The sequence below is a fragment of the Pan paniscus genome, chromosome 8, assembly GCF_029289425.2.
Source record: "Pan paniscus chromosome 8, NHGRI_mPanPan1-v2.0_pri, whole genome shotgun sequence".
Classification (NCBI taxonomy): Eukaryota; Metazoa; Chordata; class Mammalia; order Primates; family Hominidae; genus Pan; species Pan paniscus.
The window spans coordinates 113,948,828-113,974,368 of NC_073257.2; the positions used below are offsets into that span (position 1 = coordinate 113,948,828).

The 25,541-nt window shown below is 50.0% G+C and overlaps 1 protein-coding gene across 1 annotated transcript; it reads left to right on the forward strand.

Moving 5' to 3' along the window:
• The first annotated feature begins 5,240 nt into the window (after window positions 1-5,240).
• HPS6 (HPS6 biogenesis of lysosomal organelles complex 2 subunit 3) lies at window positions 5,241-8,083 on the forward strand. Its single transcript, XM_003825510.5, has one exon. It carries the CDS (start codon window positions 5,520-5,522, stop codon window positions 7,845-7,847), a length of 2,328 nt encoding a protein of 775 aa, XP_003825558.1. The 5' UTR covers window positions 5,241-5,519; the 3' UTR covers window positions 7,848-8,083.
• Window positions 8,084-25,541: the final 17,458 nt, after the last annotated feature.

Genomic DNA, 25,541 nt, shown 5'->3' on the forward strand with positions numbered 1-25,541 from the left:
CATTGCCCACATCTATGCCAGGGAAGTCAATTTCTATACAGATGCAGACTAGAATAAATATAGAAGGCCATATACTGAGTAGGTAAGAGCACTACCTCTGGAAAACTATGAGAAGGGATCCCAGATCTGCTACCCACTAACTCTAAGACTGAGCAATTACTTGAGCTCTCTGAAACTTAGTTTCCTCATCTAGAAAATGGGGATAACAAAAACCCTATGTCATATTGTTTAGGTTATTCAGCATTGAATTCTTCCTCCTTTATTCTGGAAGATTCCTCCTTGGGCATAGTCTCAATGGAAAACTATGCCCTGGGCAACCAAGATAAGTGAGGGCATGTGACCTGGGTTCAGACACTAGGTGCAGCTTTCAAGGGCTTTATTTCTTTTTTTCTTTTTCTTTTTCTTTTTTTTTTTTTTTTCTTTTTTTTGAGACGGAGTCTTGCTCTGTCACCCAGGCTGGAGTGCAGTGGCACAATTTCAACTCACTGCAAGCTCCACCTCCTCAGTTCACACCATTCTCCTGCCTCAGCCTCCCGAGTAGCTGGGACTATAGGCACCCACCACCACGCCTGGCTAATTTTTTGTATTTTTAGTAGAGACGGGGTTTCACCATGTTAGCCAGGATGGTCTCAATCTCCTGACCTCGTGATCCACCTGCCTCGGCCTCCCAAAGTGCTGGGATTACAGGCATGAGCCAATGCACCTGGCGCTTAGTTCTTCATCAAGAGATGTGGGCTGGGTGCGGTGGCTCACGCCTGTAATCCCAGCACTGTGGGAGGCCAAGGCAGGTGGATCACCAGGTCAGGAGATCGAGCCCATCCTGGCAAACACGGTGAAACTCCGTCTCTACTAAAAATACAAAAAATTAGCCAGGTGTGGTGGCATGCAACTGTAGTCCCAGCTACTCGGGAGGCTGAGGCAGGAGAATAGCTTGAACCCGGGAGGCAGAGGTTGCAGTGAGCCGAAATCGCGCCACTACACTCCAGCCTGGGTGACAATGAGACTCCCTGTCAAAAAAAAAAAAAAAGAGAGAGAAAGAGAATGAGAGAGAGAGAGAGTGCAGTGGCCCACGCCTGTAATCCTAGCACTTTGGGAGGCCAAGACCGGTGGATTACTTGAGGTCAGGAGTTCGAGGCCAGCCTGGCCAACATGGGGAAACCCTCTCTCTACTAAAAAAATATACATATACAAAAATTAGCCGGGCATGGTGGCAGGTGCCTGTACTCGGGAAGCTGAGGCAGGAGAGTCGCTTGAACCCAGGAGGTGGAGGTTGCAGTGAGTAGAGATCGTGCCACTGCACTCCAGCCTGGGCAACAGAGCAAGAGCCCATCTCAAAAAAAAAAAAAAAAAAAAGACAGAGAGAGAGAGATGTAAAGTTAGTGAGAAGTGGAGAAGGGTTTGAATCCAGATCTATTAGGAAACACCTCTTAACACAGAAGTTCAGGTTCTTCCTTGGTAGAGTTTTATTTTTCTTGTCTACTTACACAATAGTATAAGACATGATTGGCCTGGCGCGGTGGCTTACGCCTGTAATCCCAGCACTTTGGGAAGCCGAGGCGGGTGGATCACCTGAGGTCAGGAGTTCAAGACCAGCCTGGCCAAGATGGTGAAACCCTGTCTCTACTAAAACTACAAAAATTAGCCAGGCACAGTGGTGGGCGCCTGTAATCCCAGCTACTTGGGAGGCTAAGGCAGGAGAATCGCTTGAACCTGGGAGGCGGAGGTTGCAGTGAGCTGACATCGCACCACTGCACTCTAGCCTGGGTGACAGAGCAAGACTCCGTCTCAAAAAAAAAAAAAAAAGAAAAAGAAAAAGAAAGATATGATTAGCAGGGGTTTTTTTGTTTTTGTTTTTGTTTTTCTGAGACACAATTTCGCTCTTGTTGTCCAGGCTGGAGTGCAATGGCGTGACTTCGGCTCACGGCAACCTCCGCCTCCTGGGTTCAAGCGATTCTCCTGCCTCAGCCTCCTGAGTAGCTAGGATTACAGGCATGCACCACCACGCTGGGCTAATTTTGTACTTTTAGTAGAGACAGGGTTTCTCCATGTTAGTCAGGCTGGTCTAGAACTCCCGAACTCAGGTGATCCGCCTGCCTCAGCCCCCCAAAGTGCTGGGACTACAGGTGTGAGCTACCACACCCAGCCAATTTGCAGTTTTTTTAAAAAATCAAAGTTGTACCCTAATAGAATATAAAAAAGTAGGCAGGTGTAAGAGAAAGGTGTAATGAGGTGAACCCCAATAGAAGGTATGATCAGAATTTATTCATAACAGGTGCTGTCTTCCAGTGCAGTGATCAGCTTGTATAGCACCAGAGATCATGGTATCTTTAACAAATTGTTCCGGCTAAAAAAACAGTTGTGGCCAGGCGCAGTGGCTCATACCTGTAATCCCAGCACTTTGGGAGGCCGAGGCAGGTGGATCACCTGAGGCCAGGAGTTCAAGGCCAGCCTGGCCAACATGGCAAAACCCCATCTCTACAAAAAATACAAAAATTAGCAGGGCATGGTGGTGTGCACCTGTGATACCAGCTACTCAGGAGGCTGAGGTGGAAGAATTGCTTGATCCCAGGAGGCAGAGGTTGCAGTGAGCCAAGATTGTGCCACTGCACTCCAGCCTGGGGAGACAGCAAGACTCTGTCTAAAAAAAAAAAAAAAAAGTCGTGCTTCCTACTTCTTAGTATTTGGTGGGTGTGGGTGTCTTGGTTCATGACCATTTGCCACACCTGTTCTTCCTTTCTCCTGAAGATTCTGTGAGTCCCCTATGTTCTTCTAAATAACTTCATTTTTGCTTAAGACAGCCATGGTCTGTTTCTGTAATTTTTTTTTTTTAAAGAGACAGGATGCTTGCCATGTTGCCCAGGCTGTAGTGCAGTGGCTATTCACAGGCACAATCATTGCACACCAAAGACTCCAACTCCTGGCCTCAAGTAATCCTCTTGCCTCAGCCTCCTGAGTAGCTGGAACTGCATGCGTGAACCACCGTGCCTGGCCTACTTCTGTAATTTTTAAGGAAAAGTTTTCTAAGTGATATCACACACACAAACATGTGCCCATGAAAACGTAATGATTCCTTCACCAAACATCTGTGGAGACTTTGTGTCAGGCTCTACTCTAAATATGAGGATAGGATACAAAAACAAAAGAAACCTATGTCAACTAAGAGCAACTGAAGGAGGAGCAGTTTGGGGCAGGATGATGATGTTTAGGACATGTTGAGAATGAAATGTCTGTGAGATGAGACATCTAGGCAGAAATAAATATTTAGTAGACATTTGGATGCTCTTTTTTTGTGTGGAGCTTAGCAGAGACGTCTGAGCTGTAGGCAAAAGAAAAAAATAAAGGGGCTCAAAGTGGAATCAGGATATAGGAGGAAGAGCACATTTAAAGGATGATGGAGGGGCCGGGTGCAGTGGCTCACGCCTGTAATTCTAACATTTTGAGAGGCTAAGGCGGGCAGATCACTTGAGGCCTGGAGTTCGAGACCAGCCTGGCCAACCAACATAGCAAAACCCGACCTCTACTAAAAATATAAAAAGTAGCTGGGCATGGTGGTGCACTTCTGAAATCCCAGCTACTAGGGAGGGAGGCTTAGGCAGGAGAATCGCTTGAACCTGGGACATGGAGATAGCAGTGAGCCGAGATTGCGCCACTGCACTTCAACCTGGGCAACGGAGCAAGACTCTGTCTCAATAAATAAATAAATAGGCCAGGCACGGTGGCTCATGCCTGTAATCCCAGCACTTTGGGAGGCCAAGGCATGTGGATCACGAGGTCAAGAGATCAAGACCATCCCGGCCAGCAAGGTGAAACGCTGTCTCTACTAAAAATACAAAAATTAGGTGGGCGTGGTGGTGGGTGCCTCTAATCCCAGCTACTCGGGAGGCTGGGCAGGAGAATCGCTTGAACCCAGGAGGCAGAGGTTGCACTGAGCCAAGATGGCGCCACTTCACTCAAACATGGGCGACAGAGTGAGACTCTATCTCAATCAATCAATCAATAAAGGATGGAGGAAGATGAACCAAAGGCAAATAAAACTCTGAAGGCAGTGCTATCTAAAAATAAAAATAAAAAAATAAAATAAAATAAAAGGAAAGGAAAACCAGCCAGGAAAGATGCAGTGCAAACCACAGGAGGGACTTTCAATGAGAAGGCTGTCAAATAAAAATGTCCTTGAAGACCTCAGCAAAAGCTACTTCAGGGAAGTAGTGGGTTGAGGATAGAAGGAAAGAAAGTGGAGGTGGCAAATGTAGCATCCTTGCAAGAAAATTGACTGAGAAAGGAAAAGGGGAGGGAGTGATGGAGGTGGAAGTGGGGAGATGAGGATGAAAGAACGAATTCCAAGACAGGAGAGGTGACAGGGTATTTCTATGCTGAGGACGGAATGAGGGCAGTGAAACAGAAATGGATGCAAGTTCTCAAGGAAGGTAGGGGCCGGGGAGGAGAGGCAGGGCTCATAAAGAGGGATTGGCCTTGGAGAGAGGAGGAAAACTGCTCACCTGAAAAGGCAGTCAAGGGGTGGAAGGACCCCTGCATACAAATTTGTAGGTGTTACTGAAGAGTCGGTACACAGGCTCAGTGCTTCTAAATTATGTTTCTCTGTTTTGGTTTGGGTGATGAGTTGTTGATATGATAAAGTGATTTGTTGCACTGACTCTGGAGCCAGAGTGCCTGTGGTTGAAATCCCACCTCCACCACTTAATACCTGCTTGATCTTAGTTAAGTTACGTAATCTCTCTGTGCTTCATCCTCCTTATCTGTAAAAGGGACTAGGGGATAGAGAAGGCTGTCACATAGTGATATGGAAGTGGTTTTCTTTCCTTCCTTCCTTCCTTCCTTCTTTCCTTCCTTCTCTCTCTCTCTCTTTCTTTCTGTCTTTTTAAAATTTTTATAGAGACAAGGTCTGCCTATGTTGCTCAGGCTGGTCTCGAACGCCTGGCCTCAAGCAATCCTCCCACCTCAGCCTCCCAAAGTGCTAAGATTATAGGCGTGAGCCACTGCGCACAGCCATGTTTACTATTTCCACTAGATTGTCATCTCCATGAGGTTGAGGTTTTCTATTTTGTTTAGGGCTGTCTACTCAGAGCCTGGCACAAAGCATGTGCTCAACGAAAATTTCCTGAATGAGTAAATTGGGGTGAGATTCTTGGGAGAGGGGCTCAGGGGGCTGGAATCCCTATTCCTGCGTGGGACTCCGGGCCACTGGGCGGCGTCCTGGGGTCTGGGGAAGGGCCTCCCCCTGCGCCGAGAGCGTGCCCGGGCGGGCGCGGTCCAGGCGCTGAGCCCCTGGGGCGCTCCCGTGGCTCCTCCCCCGGCGGGCGTGTAGTGTCGGCCCAGCGACTGCGGGAGGCATCCCGGAGCCGGCCGGGCGGGGCGGAGTCGACGCTCGGCCCGGCCTCTGCTCACCTCATCCACGGGAGACGGAAGTCTTGGCCCTGCTCCGCTCCCCCGAGAATCGGGCCTCGCCCTGCTGGGCGGCTGGACCTGGGCAAAGCCTGGGCGCGCTCCCGCGCAGCGGCGCCATGAAGCGCTCGGGGACTCTGCGGCTGCTCTCGGACCTGAGCGCCTTCGGCGGCGCGGCGCGGCTCCGGGAGCTGCTGGCCGGGGACTCAGCGGTCCGAGTCCGTGGCAGTCCGGACGGCCGCCACTTGCTGCTCCTGCGACCCCCTGGGGCGGTAGCCCCACAGCTGCTAGTCGCGTCGCGAGGGCCCGGCGCGGAGCTAGAGCGGGCCTGGCCGGCCGGCCAGCCCTCCCCGCTGGACGCCTTCTTCCTGCCGTGGCCAGCGCGGCCGGCGCTGGTGCTGGTGTGGGAGAGTGGCCTGGCCGAGGTGTGGGGCGCGGGCGTGGGGCCTGGCTGGCGGCCGCTGCAGAGCACCGAGCTGTGTCCGGGCGGGGGAGCCCGCGTTGTGGCAGTGGCGGCGCTCCGAGGCCGCCTGGTGTGGTGCGAGGAGCGCCAGGCCCGGGCCGAGGGCCCGTCAGGATCGCCAGCAGCCGCTTTCAGCCACTGTGTGTGCGTCCGGACTCTGGAGCCCAGCGGGGAAGCTAGCACCAGCCTGGGCCGCACACACGTCCTGCTGCACCACTGCCCTGCCTTCGGGCTGCTGGCCTCCTGCAGACAACTCTTCCTAGTGCCCACTGCCACCACCTGGCCTGGCGTGGCCCACGTTCTACTCATCTGGAGCCCAGGCAAGGGCAAAGTGATGGTGGCTGCCCCACGGCTTGGCCTCTCCTACAGTAAGAGTCTGAATCCTGGACGAGGGGACACATGGGACTTCCGGACCCTGCTCCGAGGCCTTCCTGGGTTGCTGTCCCCCAGGGAGCCACTGGCTGTACACACCTGGGCCCCAACTCCCCAGGGCCTGCTGTTGCTTGACTTCGGGGGCACTGTGAGCCTAGTGCAGTCCCACGGTGGTACCCGGGCTGTGGGCACCCTGCAGGAGGCACCTGTAGGCCCGTGGGGGTCTGCAGCCCTAGGCACATTTCAGGGCACTCTGGCCTGTGTGCTGGGCTCCACATTGGAACTGCTGGACATGGGCAGTGGGCAGCTGCTGGAGAGGAAGGTCCTAAGTACAGACAGGGTACATCTGCTAGAACCGCCAGCCCCCGGCATGGAGGATGAGGAAGAGCTGGAGACCCGAGGGAATCTTCGTCTGCTTTCAGCCTTGGGTCTGTTTTGTGTGGGCTGGGAAGCCCCACAGGGTGTTGAGTTGCCTTCAGCCAAGGATCTGGTGTTTGAGGAGGCCTGCGGGTACTACCAGCGGCGGAGCCTGCGGGGTGCCCAGCTCACTCCAGAAGAACTGAGACACAGCAGCACATTCCGGGCACCTCAGGCTCTGGCCTCTATCCTCCAGGGCCACCTGCCCCCATCTGCACTGCTGACCATGTTGAGGACCGAGCTTCGGGATTACCGAGGCTTAGAACAGCTGAAGGCCCAGCTGGTGGCTGGGGATGATGAGGAGGCTGGTTGGACTGAGCTGGCGGAGCAGGAAGTGGCACGCCTGCTGAGGACTGAGTTGATAGGAGACCAGCTAGCCCAGCTCAACACCGTTTTCCAAGCCCTTCCTACAGCAGCCTGGGGTGCCACCCTCAGGGCCCTGCAGCTCCAGCTAGATGGGAATGGCAAGCTGAGGTCCCAAGCACCCCCTGATGTGTGGAAGAAAGTGTTAGGGGGAATAACCGCTGGAAAGGAACCCCCCAATGGAATACTGCCCCCCTTTGAACTCCTGTGCCAATGTCTGTGCCAGCTGGAGCCTCGATGGCTGCCACCCTTTGTGGAGCTGGCACAGCAGCAGGGCGGGCCGGGCTGGGGGGCAGGGGGCCCGGGACTGCCCCTGTATCGCCGAGCTCTGGCAGTGCTAGGTGAGGAGGGGACCAGGCCTGAGGCTCTGGAGCTAGAGCTGCTCTTGAGCAGTGGGCGGCCTAAAGCTGTGCTCCAAGCTGTTGGGCAGCTGGTGCAAAAGGAACAATGGGATCGGGCTCTGGATGCTGGCCTGGCCCTCGGCCCCTCCAGTCCCCTGCTTCGAAGTGAAATCTTCAAACTGCTGCTGGCCGAGTTTGCCCAGCACCGCCGGCTTGATGCTTACCTCCCCCTCCTTTGCCGCCTGTGCCCACCAGAACTGGCTCCAGCTGAGCTCCTGCTTCTACTGAGGACATACCTCCCAGATGAGGTGGGGCCCCCAACCCCATTCCCTGAGCCTGGAGCAGAGCCCCCTCTCACTGTGGGCTTGCTCAAAGCCCTGCTGGAGCAGACTGGGGCTCAAGGATGGCTGTCGGGCCCAGTTCTAAGCCCATATGAGGACATCCTATGGGACCCCAGCACTCCACCCCCGACTCCACCTCGGGACCTATGACTACCCTTCAGGTATCAGAACACTCAGGGCCTGGAGGCTTGCTTGGGACTGGAGGCTTGCTTGGACAGGTCCTCTGTGTCACTGACACAGGAAATCATTTCTAGGACACAGTGATCAGGGAAGGGTGCCTGGGACTTGGAGGGTCCCATGTATGGACCTGTGTATGCAATACTATTCTGTCATCTGGAGCTATTTTTAAGATGTGTGTGTTAAATATATACATAGTTTAATATATACACAGTTGTGTGTTTTTAAACAGGTACAGGTCTCAGAGGATGCAGGTTATAGAGGGAGTGGTTGGATCTGGATCTTTTGGCTAAAGTCCCCACTTCCAATCATGAAAATAGTTTAACATTTATGAGCATTTAATACAAGGCAGGCATTCTACTCATCTTTATATAATCCCTCAGCTAGCTTCTCATAACCCCAGTGGGGAAAGTACTGATGTTATTCCCATTTTACAGGAAATAGAAGTTTAGAAAAATTAAATGACTTGACCAAGTTCATTTGGCTAGAAAGTAGCAACTCAAAGATTGGAGCCACCTCACTGAACAGCCCAGTAGCTCCCACCTGCTTGGGCTTGGATGTACCCCCCATCCCTGGCTCCATGCCGGCTTCCCTGGCCTGCTAAGAGGAGGAGGAGGACTACAGAGCTCCACCCTTCCTTTCCCCAGGACTCCTCTGCTCCGGAGTAGGAACTTTACTGGGCCCTGGGTCCTTGCCTGTCTCCACCAGGATTTCTGAAGCAGCCTCTAGTTTAGGGGAAGATTTGCCACACACAGGAGAGCTGCCTGCAGAGCTCTCTGGCTCAGTAACAAAATTCACTGGGAGCAGAGCTATCTGGAGAGCCCCATATTCCTGCTGACTCTCCCAAGTCAAGAAATAAGAGCGTCTGCAACACAGATCTCTGCTTGTCTGGATGTATTCAACAGGCTCAACTCTGAAGAGGCCTTTGCCCCATGCTCACTTCTACCCAAGTAACTCCTCAGCCTAGCGTAGGATAGACCCCTGGTTCTAGCTTAGGTTAGGACCCTGGATGCAGCTACTCAGCATCATCCGCAGTCCCAGATACCCCTTGTCCAGGGTTGGGGCCAAGGTTAGGGCTGCCGCTCAGCTTTGTCCTCAGCTGGGACCTGCAGCTTAGATTCTGGTAGCCTTAACCTGGGCTTAAGGTGGACTCAGGCTAGGACTAGTGAGACTAGGGACAGTTCCTGTCTCTCAGGGGAGAGAAGTAGCTTACTTAGTCTTATCTGTGGCTGGTGTTAACTCTTCAGCCTCATAGAGGTCCTGAGGTGGCTCATCTACATGGCCAAGTCCTGAGGTACCATCTTGGCCTCCTCCAGAACTTGGATGGCCCTTGTCCTGGCCCTTAAGCCAGGCTGCCTACCAATACCTGGAGTCAAGCTACTGTTCTTGCTAGAGGCCCAGGGGTAGGGACAGTTCCAGTCTTGGCCTCCACCTCAGCCTCTTCCTGGTCTGGAAGGAGTTCCTCTTCTTGGTCTTGAAACTGGGCTCATCATGGCTCCTCAATGGGAAGCTGCTTCCTGTTCATGATCCTGCTTAATCATTGTTGCTTCTCAAATCTCCCAAGCCTGAGATTTGGCTTGGTCCTCCTGTGCCCCGGAGAGAAGGAATTCTACTCAGCGGGCCCCTGGGGCATGGGCAAGGGAAGGAAGCCAGGTTTTTCATTAAGGTTGTATGGCTTAAGGAAGTTCCCTGGGACCACCCACTAGTAGGGCCTCCAGATGAAGGCCACCCAGCCCAGCAGCTCTGAGCAGAGCAGGTGGGCTTAGATGGTGACTTTTACCTGCTTTTACAGGCTCGGTGCTTGATCACACTAGCCTTATCCTTCCTTTCAATGTGGAGGGTGCAAGTGATCCCAACTGCATCTCAGGACTTTGGAAGACAGCTCAGGGATGCGGGACTTTGGAAACAGCACAAGGATCACCGTGTGACTGAGCTTTAATGGAGTTCCTGAGAGGGTTATCAGACAGAGGTCTCTGAATAGGAGGGTGGAGATCTTAAGCCAAAGTCCTTGGCCTTGAGTACCTGAGAAAGGGGTAAGTTCTGGCATTGATGGGTTTCTTATTTATTTATTTATTTATTTAATTTTTTTTTTTTTTTTTTTTTTTGAGACGAAGCTTCACTCTTGTCCAGGCTGGAGTGCAATGGTGCGATCTTGACTCACCGCAACCTCCACCTCCCGGGTTCAAGCGATTCTCCTGCCTCAGCCTCCTGAGTAGCTGGGATTACAGGCATGCACCACCACACCTAGCTAATTTTGTATTTTTGGTAGAGATGGGGTTTCTCCATGTTGGTCAGGCTGCTCTCGAACTCCTGACCTCAGGTGATCCGTCCACCTTGGCCTCCCAAAGTGCTGGGATTACAGGCATGAGCCACCATGCCCAGCTTTTTGCTTCTGTTTTTAAGAGACAGGATCTTGCTATGTTGCCCAGCCTGGAGTGCAATGGCTTATGGGCTCAAGCAATCCTCCTGCCTCAGCCTCCTAAGTAGCTGGAACTACAGACACAGGCCACTATGCCTGGCTTGGTTGCCTTTTTTCTTTTCTTTTTTTTGAGACAATTTCTTGCTATGTTGCCCAGGCTGGACTTGAACCCCTGGACTCGAGCACTCCTCCCACCTCAGCCTCTCAAGTAGCTGGGATTTTAGGAACATGCCACCGCACCCAGCTGCTGAAGGTTTTGAGTGGTGAACAAGGTCTCAGATCCAAGGTCCACAGGCAGGAGTAGGGGGGTCTGAAGTCCCTGGGAAGGGGAGGGGAGGATCCTAAGCCAGTGGGCAGGAGCATTTCCATAGGTGTGCCTCACCTCAGGAGCTCTCTCAGGTTCACATGGCAGTAAAGCTAGGCACAAGGAGTACTGCACAGTAGTCCCAGCAAGCGTCCTGGGTGAAGGCGAGGAAGCAGGGCGCAAGGCTCCTTCAACTGCCTATGTGGCCTCAGGGACCCAAGCCTCCCTTTTTCTTTCTTTTTTTATTTTTTATTTTTTATTTTTTTTTTGAGACAGAGTCTCGCTCTGTCTCCCAGGCTGGAGTGCAGTGGCGCTATCTCACCTCACTGCAAGCTCCGCCTCCCAGGTTCACACCATTCTCCTACCTCAGCCTCCTGAGTAGCTAGGACCACAGGTGCCTGCCATCACTCTGGCTTTTTATTTTATTTTATTTTGTATTTTTAGTAGAGATGGGGTTTCACATGTTAGCCAGGGTGGTCTGGATCTCCTGACCTCGTGATCCGCCCACCCTGGCCTCCCAAAGTGCTGGGATTACAGGCATGAGCCACTGCGCCCGGCCTTTCTTTTCTTTTCTTTTTTTTTTTTTTGGGAGGGGATGGAGTCTTGCTCTGTCACCCAGGCTGGAGTGCAATGGCGCAATCTTAGCTCACTGCAACCTCCGCCTCCCGGGTTCAAGCGATTCTCCTTCCTTCTGAGTAGCTGGGACTACAGACGTGCACCGCCATGCCCGGTTAATCTTTGTATTTTTAGTAGAGATGGATTTTCACTATGTTGCCCAGGCTGGTCTTGAACTCCTGACCTTGTGATCCGCCCGCCTCGGCCTCCCAAAGTGCTGGGATTACAGGCGTGAGCCACGGCACCCGGCCTATACTGGCTTTCTAATTGGTATCCCTGTCTCCTCAAATCTAACCTTGGTTACCGAGAGTATTGTATACTACAGCAAATCTGATCAAGTTCATCACCTACCCCAACATTCAGGGTAAAGGCCAAACTCCTAAGAAAGCCATCCCTTCCTTTGTGTCTGGCCCTGCCTCTCCAGTCTTCTCTTCCAGTCTTCTCTTTTTTTATACTGTGATTGCCTAGTTATTTGTTCATTTCCCTGATTAGTATACAAGTCCCTTGAAGACACAGACCATGGTTATTTGTATTTTGGTATCCTCAGCATGTATCACAGTGCCAGGTTCATAGTAGGTTTAATTATTATTATTATTATTATTTTTGAGACAGAGTTTTGCTTTTGTTACCCAGGCTGGAGGGCAATGGTGTGATCTTGGCTCGTCGCAACCTCTGCCTCCCGGGTTCAAGTGATTCTCCTGCCTCAGCCTCCCAAGTAGCTGGGATTACACTCATGCACAACCATGCCTGGCTAATTTTGTATTTTTAGTAGAGACGGGGTTTCTCCATGTTGGTCAGGCTGGTCTCGAACTCCTGACCTCAGGTGATCTGCCTGCCTCGGCCTCCCAGAGTGCTGGGATTACAGGTGTGAGCCACTGCGACCGGCCTAATTATTATTGTGAATGCAGGAACTGACAAGGCCCTATGACCTGGGGTGAAAAGAAGGGATTAAGCTCTGGCCTGTAGAGATTCTCTGGCTCTCTTCCTTTCTTTTCATAAGCCAGACTGACTCTTTGGTTGATCCAGCCCTGAAATTGATGGCAGTAAGTCAGGTGGATCTGAAGGCAGAACCTAGCCACCAAGGACAGTGGCAGGGGTGAAGAAGTCACTGAGCTCGGACCATCTTGGGAGTTGAGGTGGAGGTGAAAGCAATGGACATAACTGGTACTACCCAGTGCCCCCGATCCCCAAACCAGGAGAGTTTGAGAAGGGATAGGAAAGCCTGAGTCAATGAGGTTCCAAGGAAGAGACTGGTGACAGGGGCTAGTGGAAATTGTGGGTTGAGGTCAAAGGTCTGGAAGATCGATCCCTACGTTGAATATCGCCATCCAGGCTGGGCACTGTGGCTCACGCCTATAATCCCAGCACTTTGGGAGGCTGAGGCAGGCAAATAGATTGAGCCCAGGAGTTCAAAACCAGCCTGGGCAACATGGCAAAATCCTGTCTCTACAAAAAAACAAAAAATTAGCCAGGTATGGTGGCACACGCCTGTCGTCCCAGCTTCTCGGGAGGTTGAGGTGGGAGGATTGCTTGAGCCCAGGAGGTCCAGGCTGCAGTGAGCTGTGATCACACTACTGCACTCCAGTAATACAGTGAGACCCTGTCTAAAAAAATAAATAAATAAATAAATAAATAAATAATAAGGCCCTCCAGGGGCCATGTTCTTCCTAACCTGTCCTTAGGAAGTGTTCACATTGTGTAGATGTAGCAGTTTGGTTCACACTGACCCGGGTAATCAGGAAAAGAGGAGAGCCAGAAAGGGGGGAGGAAGGAGCTCTAGATTCCCAGGTCTATAAGGAGCCACCCTGGGCTGGAATGCTTGGCAGCCTTACTGCCCCAGAATGAAGGGGAAAAAGTCCTGAGTGGCTCCACTATGCCACCTCAGTCTCTTCTTAGGCACAGGCTCCCCCTGGTGGTTACTCTTGTCACTGCCAACTCCACCCATTGCCCTCAAACATGCACACTTGCCCATTTTTCAACTAAGGACTGAGGAAGCCTCTGGATGTAGTAAATGGAGCTTCTCTTAGAGCAAGAGAGGAGAAGAGGGAAGGAGAGATTCAAGGAACAGAATTATGGAGAAGGGAAAGGGCCCTGGACTTGTACTAGGATGGTTATCACCCAGAAGAAAGGGGACCTGGGCTGGCAGGATTCTTCGTCTCCAGGATTGGAAGTCTATTCCAGCTACCAACCTGACTTTGATAATTTGGTCCAACTGGGGAGGAAGTTGAGGGCACACAGCAGAGTTTCCTGGGAGGGCATAGCAAGTTCACATTTTATATGAATTTGAAGTACAGGAAGATGCTGGGACTTTTTCAAAATAAATAAAGTCTCACTTAATGCACGGAATGTGAAATAGAGGTGAGCCCCCCAATAAAAATATTTTCCAGAATCACAATTTCAGGGCTCACAAACCATGAGAATTATAAGCTTTGCTTACACTATTACTGCATGGGTCCCCATTTCTGCTTTAAATAAAAATTCAGGTGGGGAGAGAGAATGAATCGGGCTGTGAGGTCCGGACTGAGTGCCTAGGGTCACTCCCAGTGGTGGATAGAAGACTTAGAGTGCTTTCTCCTGTAATTCCCAAACAGAGGGCCTGGGCCTGGCTCTGAAGGTCTCTGCACAAGAGCAAGACAGGACAGGAGCAAGAACAAAGGCGAGGAGAGACAGAATCAGAGAGATGAGGAAGAAGATGGGGCTGGACTGGATGCAGAGAATGAAAAGGAGAGATAACAGATGGGCATGGGGAGAGGGGCCTAGGAGGGAGAAACAGGGACATTTGCTCACTCTGGGGAGCAGAGGAGGCTCTCAGGTATGAATGCTGGGAGGATGAAGGAAGGCACAGAGAGAAGGTCCTTTGGGGCCTGTCACCAGAATTATGGCCAATGCATAAAGCCAATGGGGCAGCTGAGCTAGATCTGGTCTTCCAGAAGTTTCCATTATCTAGAGAATAGAGGAAAAGGGAAGGAGCTGTGATTGGCTGAGGAAAGGGGAATGGTGACCTCCACCAAGAAAGTGGAAGACCCATCTCATCCTGGGCCTCCTGGAGGCCCTGGAGGAGCAAACTGTTCAGGCTTTACATAGATTTCAGGTCCTCAGGCTTTGGCAGCCATTTGGATTCCAAGGTGATATGCAGTCATCTCAAATTCTATTATTTTTGTTTTATTCTGGAGAAAAGTAGGGAAGGTGGGCATTGCCCTTATCCCTAACAGCCCCAGGCAAGCTCTAGGAACAGCCCGGAGCCTCAGAATTGAGGGGCAGGCCTTTCCTACAGAGCCCTGTTGCTGGGGTGGGAAGGCTATTAGGAGCCACAGTAGAGGAAGGGAAGGAAGGGTAGACTGAGGGGAGGTATTGGGTCAGGGGGACACAGAGATCCTAGGCCAGGTCCTAGGACAGGGCAGGGGGGATGCTGATCTAGGTATCACTGAGATAGTTGTCCAGATGGGAAATCAAGTGACTGCTTATGACTGACTAGATAAGCTCGTTGTTCTCATAGCTTCTTTGGGATAGTGGAGGGTCAGTGTGGGGTATGGAATTTACAGGGAGCCTAAGGAGTGGGGAGGGACACATCAGCAACCACTTCTTCCCTCCACCATACTGGTCAGACCATAGTGAATTCCCTAGTGAGTAGGTCTCCCCTGTGAATATTGGGAAAGGGAAGGACATAATGTGGCTTTTCTGGGAATAAAGAAAGGGTTGCAGCCAGGCGTGGTGGCTCACACCTGTAATCCCAGCACTTTGGGAGGCCGAGGCAGGTGGATCATGAGGTCAGGAGATGGAGACCGTCCTGGCTAACACGGTGAAACCCCATCTCTACTAAAAATACAAAAATTAGCCAGGCGTGTTGGTGGGCGCCTGTAGTCCCAGCTACTTGGGAGGCTGAGGCAGAAGAATGGCCTGAACCCAGGAAGCGGAGCCTGCAGTGAGCCGAGATCGTGCCACTGCACTCCAGTCTGGGCGACAGAGCGAGACTCCGTCTCAAAAAAAAAAAAAAAGAGTTGCTTGGGAAGAAGAGATGGAAATGGCTCCAAAGTGGAAGGTTGGAAGTGTATAGCCAGGAAGCATCAAACCAGAAAAGGGGAGTCAGAAAGAGAGCGAGGATCAGGCATGGTGGCTCACGCCTGTAATCCTAACACTTTGGGAGGCCGAGGTGGGCGGATCGCTTGAGGTCAGGAGTTCAAGACCAGCCTGGGAAACATAGTAAGACCCCCGTCTCCATAAAAAATACAAAAAATCAGCCAGGCATGGTGGTATGCACCTGTAGTCCCAGCTACTCGGGAGGTTGAGGTAGGAGGATCACTTGGGCCTGGCAGGTTGAGGCTGCACTGAATCGAGATCATGCCACTGCAGCCTGGGTGACAGAGCAGGACCTTGTCAGAAAGAGAGAGAGAGAGGGAGGGAGGAAAGGAGGGAGGGAACACTGGATTTCCTAAACCTCTGTGGCTTCTCTACTAAATGATAGAGTTTCTCTTTGTAGAATGCAGCACCTTCCCAGGTGGCCCCAGAAAACGTTGAAGGGGTGTGGTTTTGTTTTCATGGCAAATCTAACTGGAGCTGGGAATGGGCTCTTGACCCCATGTTTCTCACTCTGTTAGCCTGTCCATCATCCCCTTAATATCAGCAGTCAGACCCACAAGGGATAGAGACCTCAGTGCTTGGCATGAGGGAACACCAGAAGAGAACTTGAGGTCCATCCATTTTTCTCTTCTGAATAGTTTTTTGGAATCTAAGCTCCAAGGGGTCAAGGAGGCAGGGGACAGCTGAGGAGTCATCAATAAAACAAAAGGTCTGGGAGCAGTGTAATCCTAGCTACCAAGAGGCTAAGGCAGGAGGATCACTTGAGCCCAGGAGTTTGAGGCTGCAGAGAGCTATGATCTTGCTACTCAGCCTGAGTGATAGAGCAAGACCTCATCTATTAAAAAAAGAAAAGGCTGGCTGGGAGTGGTGACTCATGCCTGTAATCCCAGCACTTTGAGAGGCCGAGGCGGGGGGATCACAAGGTCAGGAGATCGACACCATCCTGGCCAACACGGTGAAACCCCATCTCTACTAAAAATACAAAAATTAGCTGGGCGTGGTGGCATGTGCCTGTAATCCCAACTACTTGGGAGGCTGAGGTAGGAGAATCACTTGAACCTGGAATGAGAGGTTGCAGTGACCAGAGACTATACAAATGCACTCCAGCATGGGCAACAGAATGAGACTCCATCTCAAAAAATAAAATAAAATAAAAATAAAAATAAAAAAAGAAAAGAAAAAGAAAACAAAAGAGCAGCAGATCTCAGTCAGTTGCAAGGCTGCCCTGTGCCTCCCAGCTCTGTCGCCCAGCTTCAGTTGCCCATCATACCCTGTCAAGCCCTGGTCATCCCTTTTCTTTCCTCACATCTATCCCAGGTCAGTGCTCATATCCCCGTCTCTCAAAGGGATGGATTCTGAACTTGTGCATATTAATAGTCAAATCCACAGAGTCTATCAGTACACCAAATTTCTTTTTTTTTTTTTTTTGAGATGGAATCTTGCTGTCACTCAGGCTAGAGTGCAGTGGCGCGATCTCAGCTCACTGCAACCTCCGCCTCCCGGGTTCAAGTGATTCTCCTGCCTCAGCCTCCAAAGTAGCTGGGATTACAGGCGCGCAGCCACCACGCCTGGCTAATTTTTGTATTTTTAGTAGAGACAGGGTTTCTCTATGTTGGCGAGGCTGGTCTCGAACTCCTTACCTCAGGTGATCCATCCTCCTTGGCCTCCCAAAGTGCTGGAATTACAGGGATGAGCCACCACATCTGGCCCCAATTTTTTTTTTTTTTTTAATGATATGGAGCCTCGCTTTGTCACCAGGCTGGAGTGCAGTGGCCTGATCTTGGCTCACTGCAACCTCCACCTCCTGGGTTCAAGCAATTCCCCTGCCTCAGCCTCCCGAGTAGCTGGAACTACAGGCGTGTGCCACCATACCCGCTAATTTTTTTTGTATTTTAGTATGGATGGGGTTTCACCATGTTGGCCAAGATGGTCTCCATCTCATGACCTTGTGATCCTTCTACCTTGGCCTCCCAAAGTGCTGGGATTACAGGAGTGAGCCACCATGCCTGGCCAAATTTCTTAAAATTTGAATTCAGCAAATCTTCTGTTTCATCAATTCTGTTGACATCCCAATGTCTTCCAGCTGCGTATTCACAATGATGGGGGCAGATGGTAGAAATGGGATGGTAATGTAAAAGTGGGATCTGGAGCTCAGAAGATACCCCCATCCCATACCTACTACAACATCTGTGCCTTCTTGTTCACTATTTTTGGGGTACCATAGAGAGACTACGGGTCCCCTGATAATATCGCAATTTTCTCTAACCCCAACTCCATAGGACTGATTATAGGAAAAGGGAGATTGGAGGTCAGCCCTACTAAGACCTCCTTGGACTGAGATTCTTTAGTCTTTGTGGCTCTCCTAGAAATATTTCCTTAAGGGGTCTGTTCCCGCATGGGGCTGAGGAAATACAGAGGTGAGAATAACAAATTAGGACCAGGCACGGAGGCTCACGCCTGTAATCCCAGCACTTTGGGAGGCTGAGGCAGGCAGATTACCTGAGGTCAGGAGTTTGAGACCAGCCTGACCAACATGATGAAACCCCCTCTCTACTAAAAATACAAAAATTAGCCAGGTGTGGTGGCGGGTGCCTGTAATCCCAGCTACTTGGGAGGCTGAGCCAGGAGAATCACTTGAACCCGGGAGGCAGAGATTGCAGTGAGCCGAGATCGCGCCACTGCACTCCAGCCTGGGCGACAGAGCAAGATTCCGTCTCAAGAAAAATAAATAAATAAATAAATAAATAACCAATTGGAAGAAGCTCAAATGCAGTCATGTCTGAGGCAAGGAGGACATGAACAGTTGCCCTGCTTGGTGTCTTCAAGCCAGGACTAAGAGGAGAGGAGAAAGAGCCACACTACTGGCTGCCCTTTCATTCTAGAGACCAGGGCTGGCAGAAGTTTCCTAGATTTCCTAAATTTTCACACCTTCCCCCAGACTAGCGACTTGGTAACCTTGGGTCTCTTTCCCCACAATGATCAACTGTAAAATCCTTCAAAGGAAAAGGTACCATGTAGTTTTCTTTAGGGAGATGTGAACAGGGAGGCAAATAAGTGTGGGGAGAGCTGAAGAGATGGTACCCCCCTCAGCTTCCAATCTAGAGGAATGAGGAGTCCCAGGGATTGAGTAAGTAGACAGTAAGCAGGCTGAGGCTCTTGCAGCTTGTAGGAAGGAAGAAAGAGGGTGCAGATGATCAATTTGGATATTATATGGCTCCCAGTTCAGGAAAAAAATCCCCAGAGTCGTTGGGCACAGTGGCTCATACTTGTAATCTCAGCAGTTTGGGAGGTCGAGGCAGGAAGATCACTTAAGCTCAGGACCAGCCTGGGCAACATAGTGAGACCTTGTCTCTGTGAAAAGTAAAAAAAAATTAGCCAGGCATGGTGGTGCACACCTATAGTCCCAGCTACTCGGGAGGCTGAGGTGGATTGCTTGAGCCCAGGAGGTCAAGGCTACAGTGAGCTGTGATTGCACCACTGTACTCCAGCCTGGGTGACAGGGAGAGACCCTGCCTCAAAAAAAAAAAAGAAAGAAAGAAAAGGGAAGGGGAGGGGAGGGGAGAGGAATCGCCAGAGTGGAAAGAAAAGGAACCCAGCTGAATGGCCTTGTCCTTGTAAGATAGGAGAAAACAGTGTTCAGGGAGCTAGCTTGAATTGACAGAAGGATCTTCCTAGGGGTTTAACCCTGATGGCTTCCCCACCCATATTGGGACACCTCCCATCCTAGAGAACAGTCCCATTTTGTTGTTGATCACATGGAGGTTCATTTTCAAAAAGGTATTCAACAATGATACCTGTTCTTTTACATCTGGGAGCTGAGGAAAGTTAAAAAAAAAAAAAAAGATGGACAAGGCTGGGTGCGGTGGCTCACACCTGTAATCTCAGCACTTTGGGAGGCAGGAAAATCACTTGAACCAGGGAGGCAGAGGTTGCAGTGAACCGAGATCACGCCACTGCACTCCAGCCTGGGCGACAGAGCAAGACTCCATCTCCACACACACACACACACACACACACAAATATATATATACGTGGGCAAAGATTAGGACTAGGTGTCTGGCTTGCCTCACTTGCCTTGTCAAGGCAGAACCAACCCCTCCAAATTCTGACATGAATGCCCTTACTCTTCCAAATCCTGACCAATGTCCTCGCATTGTTCTGTAGAGAATAGTGGTCTGGATGTTTGCCAGTGCTGACCGTTCCTTGTCATCAACATTTGTGGGCCTCTTTTTTTTTTTTTTTTTTTAAATAGAGATAGGGTTTCACCATGTTGCCCAGGCTGGTCTCCAACTCCTGGGCTCAAGCAGTCCTCCACTGGGATTACAGGTGTGAGCCACCACACCCAGCCCTATCTCAATTTAAAGGCTCCTGAGGACCAGGCTGCGAATCAAGGTCTTCCTTGTCATACAAGGGCTTCTTAAAGTAGGGGCAGATTTCACCTCTAAGACTAGAAGACTCTCCAAGAGTGGGGTTAGGTCTCTCCCATCAAACTGGAGGCTCCTTGTTACAAACCAAGTTGTGACTCCCAAAAGGCATCCACCTAGAACCTCAGAATGTGACTTTATTTGGAATAAGGGTATTTGCAGATGTAATTAAAGTGAGGATCTCAAGAGAAGATCATTCTAGATTAAGAAGAGCCCTAAATCCAATAATGAGTATTTCTTTTCTTTTTTTTTTAATTTCTTCTTTTTGGAGATGGAGTCTTGCTCTGTTGCCCAGGCTGGAGTAGTGCAGTGGCACGATCTCAGCTCACTGCAACCTCCGCCTCCCAGGGTCAAGCAATTCTCCTGCTTCAGTCTCCTGAGTAGGTGGAATTATAGGCGCTGGCCACCACATCCAGCTAATTTTTTTTTTTTTTTTTTTTTTGGCAGTGTCTCACTTTGTCACCAGGCTGGAGTGCAGTGGCGCAATCTCGGCTCACTGCACCCTCCGCCTCCTGGGTTCAAGCGATTCTCCTGCCTCAGCCTCCCAAGTAGCTGGAATGCTGGAATGATAGGCATGCACTACCACACCCAGCTAATTTTTGTATTTTTAGTAGAGATGGGGTTTCACGATGTTGGCCAGGATGGTCTTGATCTCCTGACCTGGTGATCTGCCCTCCTGGGCCTCCCAAAGTGCTGGGATTACAGGTGTGAGCCACTGTGCCCAGCCTAGTTTTTGTATTTTTAGTAGAGATGGGGTTTCACCTTGTTGGCCAGGCTGGTCTTGAACTCCTAAACTCAAGTGATCTGCCTACCTCAGCCTCCCAAACTGCTGGGATTACAGGTGTGAGCCACTGTGCCCAGCCCCAATAATGAATATTTCTAATAAGACAGAAAAGAAGAAAACACAAAGACACAGAAGGAGAAAGCCATGTGAAGGCAGAGGCAGAGACAGAGACTGGAGCGATGGGTCTACAAGCCAAAAACACCAAGAATTGCTGACAGCCACCAGAAGCTGGGAAAGTGGCATGAGGCGGATTCTCTCCTGGAGCCTCCCGAACAAACCTGCACTACTGACACCTTGGTTTGGGACTTCTGGCCTCCAGAACTGTGAGAAAATTTCTGTTGCTATAAACCAAGTGTGTGGTAATTTGTTATAGCAGCCCAAATAAATGCATCTACTGTACAAGAGTGAGGTCTCCCTCATAACTGCAGCTCCCTAAGGAGGGATGGATATTATATCTTGGGTAAAGGCTGTCTTTTGTGGGTCAGACTCAGGATGCCAGGGAAAGGCTGAGAGTCTCAGGAGAGCCTTCACCAGGCTCAGACTGAGGTTGAGCTTTAGGCTGTGAATTTGCAGTTCCTGGCCGAGCTCCCTTACTTGCCCAGGGTAGCCTGGATGTTGCTGCCCTGTGTCTGAAGCTCTTGGTCCAGCTGGTCCCTCTCCATAGTGAGCTGAAGGGCAAGGTCCCTGATGCTCTGCAGAACCTTTTCAAAGCTTTGGTTGCTAGGAAAGGAGTCAAGAACAATAAATGGAATATAGATCCTGGCATTGACAGTGGAAAGATGACTTGGCTTTGACCCCAGCCCAAGGAGGCACTGCTCTGCCAGGCCAAGCTGGAGCCACAATCCTGGAGACTCTTTGGATAACTTCCATCCTCCCCACTAACATACTGAAGAGCATTTCATACCTCAAAGCACCTCCCTGTCAGTCACTTCATCTGATCCTCCTATCCCTGAAGCCCACAGGGCAGGGGTTATGATGCTCAGATTACGGATGAGAAAACTAAGCTACAAACAGCACACTGGCTCCTTGGCTAGCAGATGAGAGAGCTGGGACTAGAAAGAAGATGGGTCTGAAGGCTTAAGGCCAGAACCTTTCCCCATGGACTCCTCTCAGCTGCAGAATAGGACCCCAGCCATGGCTGGACTGCCATAGCTGCAAAATTTTTTTTTTGTTTTTTTTTGAGACAGAGTTTCGCTCTTGTTGCCCAGGCTGGAGTGCAATGGCACGATCTCGGCTCACTGCAACCTCCGCTTCCTGGTTCAAGCAAGACTCCTGCCTCAGCCTCCTGAGTAGCTGGGATTACAGGCATGTGCCACCACGCCCAGCTAATTTTGTATTTTCAGTAGAGACGGGGTTTCTCCATATTGGTCAGGCTGGTCTCGAACTCCTGACCTTAGGTGATCCGCCCGCCTTGGCCTCCCAAAGTGCTGGGATTATAGGCATGAGCCACTGTGCCCGGCCTAGCTGCATAATTTTAACTTTGGACTTGGGGAAAGCAGATGTGTGACCAAAGGACCGAGAGCTTTGCAAGTTAGAAAGCAAAGGAGGTGTATGTAAAATTATATCCTTCCATTTTATGACTGTCTTTGCTTCTTGAAGGAAGCTCAGCTGCCCACTCAGGCCTGGGGCATTTCTGCATGCTGCTGACCTGTTTGGATTGCATTCTGAACTGTTAGATGTGTACCTAGAGGCTCACTGGATAAGAATTCATGAGAATTTAATCCCTCCTTCACCACCTATTGGCTGTGTAACCTTAGGTAATTTTCTTAACCTCTCTGTATAACCACATCAGACCAATCTCGTCCAACTTAATTAATTAATTAATTTTTATTTTTATTTATTTATTTTTTTTTTGAGATGGAGTCTTGTTGTCGCCCAGGCTGGAGTGCAGTGGCATGATCTCCACTCGCTGCAACCTCTGCCTCCCGGGTTCATGCCATTCTCCTGCCTCAGCCTCCCAAGTAGCTGGGACTACAGGTGCCCGCCACCACGCCCAGCTAATTTTTTGTATTTTTTAGTAGAGATGGGGTTTCACCATATTAGCCAGGATGGTCTCGATCTCCTGACCTCATGATCCACCCGCCTCGGCCTCCCAAAGTGCTGGGATTACAAGCATGAGCCACTGCGCCTGGCCATCTTTATTTTTTATGAGACAGGGTCTCACTTGTCGCCCAGGCTGTGCAGTGGCTCGATCACTGCTCACTGCAGCCTCGACTTTCTCATCTCAAGCGATCCTCCTGCCTCAGCCCCCCAAGTAGCTGGGACTACAGATGCACACCACCATACCTGGCCAGTTTTTGTAGAGACAGGGTTTCGCCATGTTGCCCAGGCTAGTCTGGAAATCCTGGGCTCAAGCAATCCATTTGCCTTGGCCTCCCAAAGTTCTGAGATTACAGGCGGGAGCCACCACTCCCACTGCACCTAGCCTGGTCCAACTTTTATGTAACAAAGTTGCGAGTTGTTTTTCAGTTGCCACGGACCCCAGGTTGAAGATCATGTAAACTGAGCATGACCAGATGATCCAAGCATGCAGCCAATGGTGGAACCTAAGTGCTCAGATCAAGGAGCAGGGACTGAATTAAGAGGTGGACACCATGGCGGGATCCAAGATTCAGTAAGATGGAGCCCTGGCATCACCCCATGGCAGGATCCAGTCAGATCCTGCCTCCTGGCATCTCCTCATCAAAAGATCCAATCAGTTCTCACCTTCTTATCCTATGTTTATAAAACCTGACCCATCCCCCAGCTCAGGGAGACAGATTTGAGAGTTTCCTCCTGTCTCCCTTCCAGTTGACTTGCAATTAACTTTTCTCACTGCAAAAACTTGATACTTTGGTGTTTGGCTTTCCATTGCATGTGGGCAAATGAACCCAGTTTGGTTCAGTGACATCTGAGCTTCAATTTCCTCAGCCACAAAAAATGAAAGATAAGAATAGTATTTTACAGGACAGTCTTAAGGATTAAAAGAGAGAATAAATGTGGAGAAAATTATTTGTAAGCTTATAAGTTCTTTACATATCAGTTGGAGACACTAATAGGATTTTTAGGGGTTGCTAAAATCAGTCTCTTTATTTTTATTTTAGTTAGTTATTTTAGAGACAGGGTCTTGCTCTGTCACCTAGGCTATGGTGCAGTGGTGTGATCATAGCTCATTGCAACCTCGAACTCCTAGGCTCAAGCAATTCTCCTGCTTCAGCCTCCCAAATAGCTGGGACTATAAGCACTTGCCACTATGCCAAGCTAATTTTTATTTTATGCAGAAACAGGATCTTATCATGTTCCCCAGGCTGCTCTCAAACATCTGGCTTCAAATGATCCTTCCACCTCAGCCTCCCAAAGTGCTGGGATTATAGTCATGGGTGACCACACGCGGCTTTTTTTTTTTTTCTTTGGTGGGGGTGGGGTGTCTTTTTTAATTGAAAAGCTAACAAATTTTCCAAGTCCATTTCTCCAAAAAAACCCACAAACTGTGTAGTAACTGAGTCTCTCAGCAATATACTGAAAGCTAAGAGGATTTTTTTTAAAGTCCTCAGATGCAATTAAGGAAAGCCCTGCTACATACAGGTTAATCAATATCAGTAATACCCCTTGACTCTAGGAGGCTGGAAGATATCCTAGTAACCCCACTCACATCAATTGTTTCAAGTAGCCTTTTTCCAGTTTCCAACTCATGAGTAAAGATAATATTTTGTGGCTAGGTGTGGTGGCTCACACCTGTCATCTTAGCACTTTGGGAGGTGAAAGTGGGCAGATCACTTGAGCCCAGGAGTTCAAGACCAGCCTGGGCAACATGGCAAAACCCTATCTGAACAAAAATTACAAAATTTCGGCAGTTGTGGTGGTGTGCACCTGCAGTCCCAGCTACTCGGGAGGATGAGGTGGGAGGATCATCTGAGCCCAGGAGGTCGAGGCTACAGTGAGCCAAGGTGGTGCCATTACACTCCAGCCTGAGTGACAGAGTGAGTCCCTGTCTCGAAAAAAAAAAAAAAAAAAAAAAAAGCCAGGTGGCTCACACCTGTAATCCCAGCACTTTGGGAGGCTGAGGCGGGCGGATCACGAGGTCAGGAGATCGAGACCATCTTGGCTAATGCGGTGAAACCCCGTCTCTACTAAAAAAATACAAAAATTAGCCGGGCATAGTGGCGGGTGCCTGTAGTCCCAGCTACTCAGGAGGCTGAGGCAGGAGAATGGCGTGAACTCGGGAGGCAGAGCTTGCAGTGAGCCGAGATTGCACCACGGCACTCCAGCCTGGGTGACAGAGCGAGACTCTGTCTCAAAAAAAAAAAAAAAAAAGATAATTGTTTTAAATTCTATTTCAGAAAATGTTTTGCAAGTTGTTTTACTTACAATGCCAACTTTTTTCTTTTTTTTTTTTTTTGAGATGGAGTTTCGCTCTTGTTGCCCAAGCTGGAGTACAATGGCGTGATCTTGGCTCACTGCAACCTCCACCTCCCAGGTTCAAGCAATTCTCCTGCCTCAGCCTCCCGTGTAGCTGGGATTACAGGTGCATGCCACCAGGCCTGGCTAATTTTTTGTATTTTTAGTAGAAACGGTGTTTTACCATGTTAGCCCACCTGGTCTCAAACTCCTGAGCTCAGGTGATAAGCCGGCCTTGGCCTCCCAAAGTGCTGGGATTACAGGCGTGAGCCACCACGCCCGGCCTACAATGCCAACTTTTAAAAAGGTGACTAAAGTTAACTGGACAATAAACTAGGCAGGCATCACTTTATAAAAAAGGGGGAAAGCCCAAAATGCCACTTTCTTTAGAGAACCCACATTTCAGTTTTATGTATAGCAAAGAAGACAGGAACTTTCTATCACACTGGAAGAAACTCAGCCATAGGTTTGGAATCTGTACTCAAACGATGCATGCAATGAGCACAATATTCTGCTGGTATAATTGATTTGCAGTTGCATTTGTCTACTGTTTGTCTAATATTCATGATTATAAACAGCAGTGCAACTCGTATTTGAAACAATCCTTACAGTGCTACAGAGTCAGGCGCAACATCTGACTTCTCTTCACATCACTGGTTCTCTTTGT

Excerpts from the sequence above, each read along its gene's own strand:
- HPS6 (XM_003825510.5), top strand. The coding sequence starts at position 5,520 with ATGAAGCGCTCGGGGACTCTGCGGCTGCTCTCGGACCTGAGCGCCTTC.